The sequence below is a fragment of the Cariama cristata genome, unplaced genomic scaffold (assembly GCF_000690535.1).
Source record: "Cariama cristata isolate BGI_N322 unplaced genomic scaffold, ASM69053v1 scaffold30064, whole genome shotgun sequence".
NCBI classification, from domain to species: Eukaryota; Metazoa; Chordata; class Aves; order Cariamiformes; family Cariamidae; genus Cariama; species Cariama cristata.
In genome coordinates, this window is record NW_009611715.1 from 648 (window position 1) to 3,315 (window position 2,668).

Genomic DNA, 2,668 nt, shown 5'->3' on the forward strand with positions numbered 1-2,668 from the left:
CCCTCGTGGGCATAAGGCAAGCCACCCACAGCCAGATCAAGAGGCTGCTGGTTCTGGAGGAGTTTAAGATGGAGAAAAGGCTCTGCAAGATGTTCTACATGATCACCTTGCTCTTCCTGCTCCTCTGGTCCCCCTACATTGTGGCCTGCTACCTGCGGGTCTTCATTAAGGCCAGCTCCATCCCCCAGGTCTACCTGACCACCTCTGTCTGGATGACGTTTGCCCAGGCAGGGGTCAACCCCATCCTCTGCTTCATCTTCAACAAGGAGCTCAGGGTCTGTCTCCGAGCCCACTTCCCATGCTGCCAAAGCATCCAGAGCACCCAGGGCACCATCCTTTGTGATCTCAAGAGCTTTGGGATGTAGGGGGGCTTTTCTCTTTCTAAAAAAGAAAGATGGATATAATTTTCCATGTTTCTGCATATGATCTCAAGAGAGTGTGACCCGTGGGGAACATACTAAACCACCACCCAGCACCCAAACCTTAGGCTGTAAGAAGCTATTTTATTTATTTTTCTATATTTTGCGTATGCTCTCTTCAGAACATAAGAGGTTGCTGTCTATGGGAACAGGTACTTGAGCAGAACACCCCCAAACCTTAGGCAGTAAGAAGCTGTTTTTCTTTGTGATTGTGTGGTTTTTAAAAACAAAACAGGGCTCCAAGTTTCTGGTCTTGCTTCTAACGTTTCTAGACATGATTCCAACAGATACGGATTAAGGCCATGACATTTTTTTTTTGTTTCTCTATTCCTGTCTGTTTTGATAAAGGCTTAACAATTTTACTCATGTAATATTTGATAAGGGCCAAGACAATTTTATACTAAAGTTATTTTTGATGACCTCAAGAGGTGTTGTTTTATTATTATTTGATTTTAAGTGAAGAACAAGAAGAGGACGTTTCTGTTGTGGTCAGAAGTTAGTTTTTGGTGGGAGCTGTTGGGTTCATTCATTCTCAAATGGTTTAAGTATTTGAAGCAGTTACTTATAACTTTTGCTTGACATGCAAACAGTGTAGAACTAATTTCAATTTTCTTGTTGCACTATTCATTTGGTAATATTTCAGAACTATTTGTGAAACGTGATTTTAAAATATCAACTTTAAAAATAATCAACTATAGCAGTTTTTAAAACCTAGATTGAAATTCATATTTTACTGCCTTTATAGGAAGTTATCTACAAACCGGGGTAATACTTGTACATTTTGACTGTTTTCTTTAATAAAATATTGAAAACCTTTACTGTATGTAATTGTTTCAGAATGGCAGCATTCTGCTTTGCTGACAAATAACTTGTGTATGTAGAAGGTTTTATGTCTTGTGTCTGAGTAGATTTTGCAGCTGAGGTTATTATGGACAAGCACAATCCTTATTTGCTGTTAGATCTCAATTTAGGTGTTTATACCAATAAAAGTGACTGAAGCCATTTTTAAGAAGACTTAAGTTCATGATGGGCAACAGGTTTAAATAGCACAATTCTTTGTGTCTACTGAAATCAAATTTCTGTTTTAGCTTATCGCTGCTCTGTTAACGATAGAAAAGAGCGCATAATTGTGGATTGCTAATTTTAGTTGGCAAAGCAGTTTTTTGACATGGTGGCTTGGTTAATACTGTACTCATTTGTAAACTATATTCTTAATGGGTAATTTACCTTTATTAAGCATGGCATTTTAACCTGCTTTATTGTTCTACAAAAACTCCTCTGAAAGTATTTTAACCGGCAGCCTGATGGCAGGATCCTGACACAAGTTTTTAGCAGTCTCAGAGGAAGCCGTCCCTGACATGCTTTCTTTCTGATGTATCATGTAACATTTAACAAACATCAGTCATTGCAGTGCTGGAGCAAGACACACACAAAATGACAGAGATGAGCTCAATTTCCATGAAGAAATCTCTGTCTGTGCTACGAGTATTTCTGCAGAGAGTAGCCCAAAGTTGTTAGACATCAACCGAGAAACAGTTGTCCTGACTGTGTGGTGAGCAGAGATGTGTGTGACAGATCAGGAGAGGGCTAAGGTGGCAGCTTCAGATTTAGGCAGGGAATGACATGAGGTGAGGCTTCTGGTTTGGTTTTATATCTTGCTTTCCACCCCCAACTCAGATTTGAACACCAGAGAGGCAACGTTTCTTGAAGTGCATAAGGAGAAGTTTGCAATTTGAATTTTGGGTGTAGCTGCAGAGAAGGTCGGCAGGAGGAAGATGGAGCTGTACTGATCCTGCCAGAGCTGGGCTAAGAAATAGGACCGTGGATGGGATATCTCAAAAACAAAGTGAGACCAAATGATCATTTCCAAAGCTGTTTGAAAATGCATCTGGGTACAGAAGGAAAGCCATCAAGAACTTCAGATCACAGCAGAAGTTGGTTATCAGTGCTAATTATATTTTCAAATTATATTTTCATCTTGGAATATCAGATCATAGCTTTGAATCTCAGAGAGTAATGGGGTAGAGTTGTGTTACAAAGACTTTGGGGCAAGGCATCGATGCTGTTGCTGGGAATTGTGTTCCAAGTATACCTTACATGCCCATTCCACTGTTAGGCCTTTTCAGCAGGGTTCCAACTTTTGCAGAATTGTATTTCCTTAAAACTTCAGAAGCTTCCTATGTAGGGCCCTAGAACTGTGATCTCTAACTCAAATCTTCCTTTCTTTTTCCTTATCCTGCTGGTACCCA

The 2,668-nt window shown here is 40.0% G+C and overlaps 1 protein-coding gene across 1 annotated transcript in view; it reads left to right on the top strand.

Moving 5' to 3' along the window:
• Positions 1 to 455, top strand: part of LOC104160270 (probable G-protein coupled receptor 173) — a gene marked incomplete at its 5' end in the record, with an annotated part of 1,099 nt that extends 644 nt beyond the window's left edge. Inside the window, 1 exon segment of the mRNA XM_009698359.1 lies at positions 1 to 455. This exon segment is cut by the window's left edge and continues 485 nt beyond it. Within this exon segment, the coding sequence (XP_009696661.1) occupies positions 1 to 365 (365 nt within the window).
• Between the last annotated feature and the right edge of the window lie 2,213 nt (positions 456 to 2,668).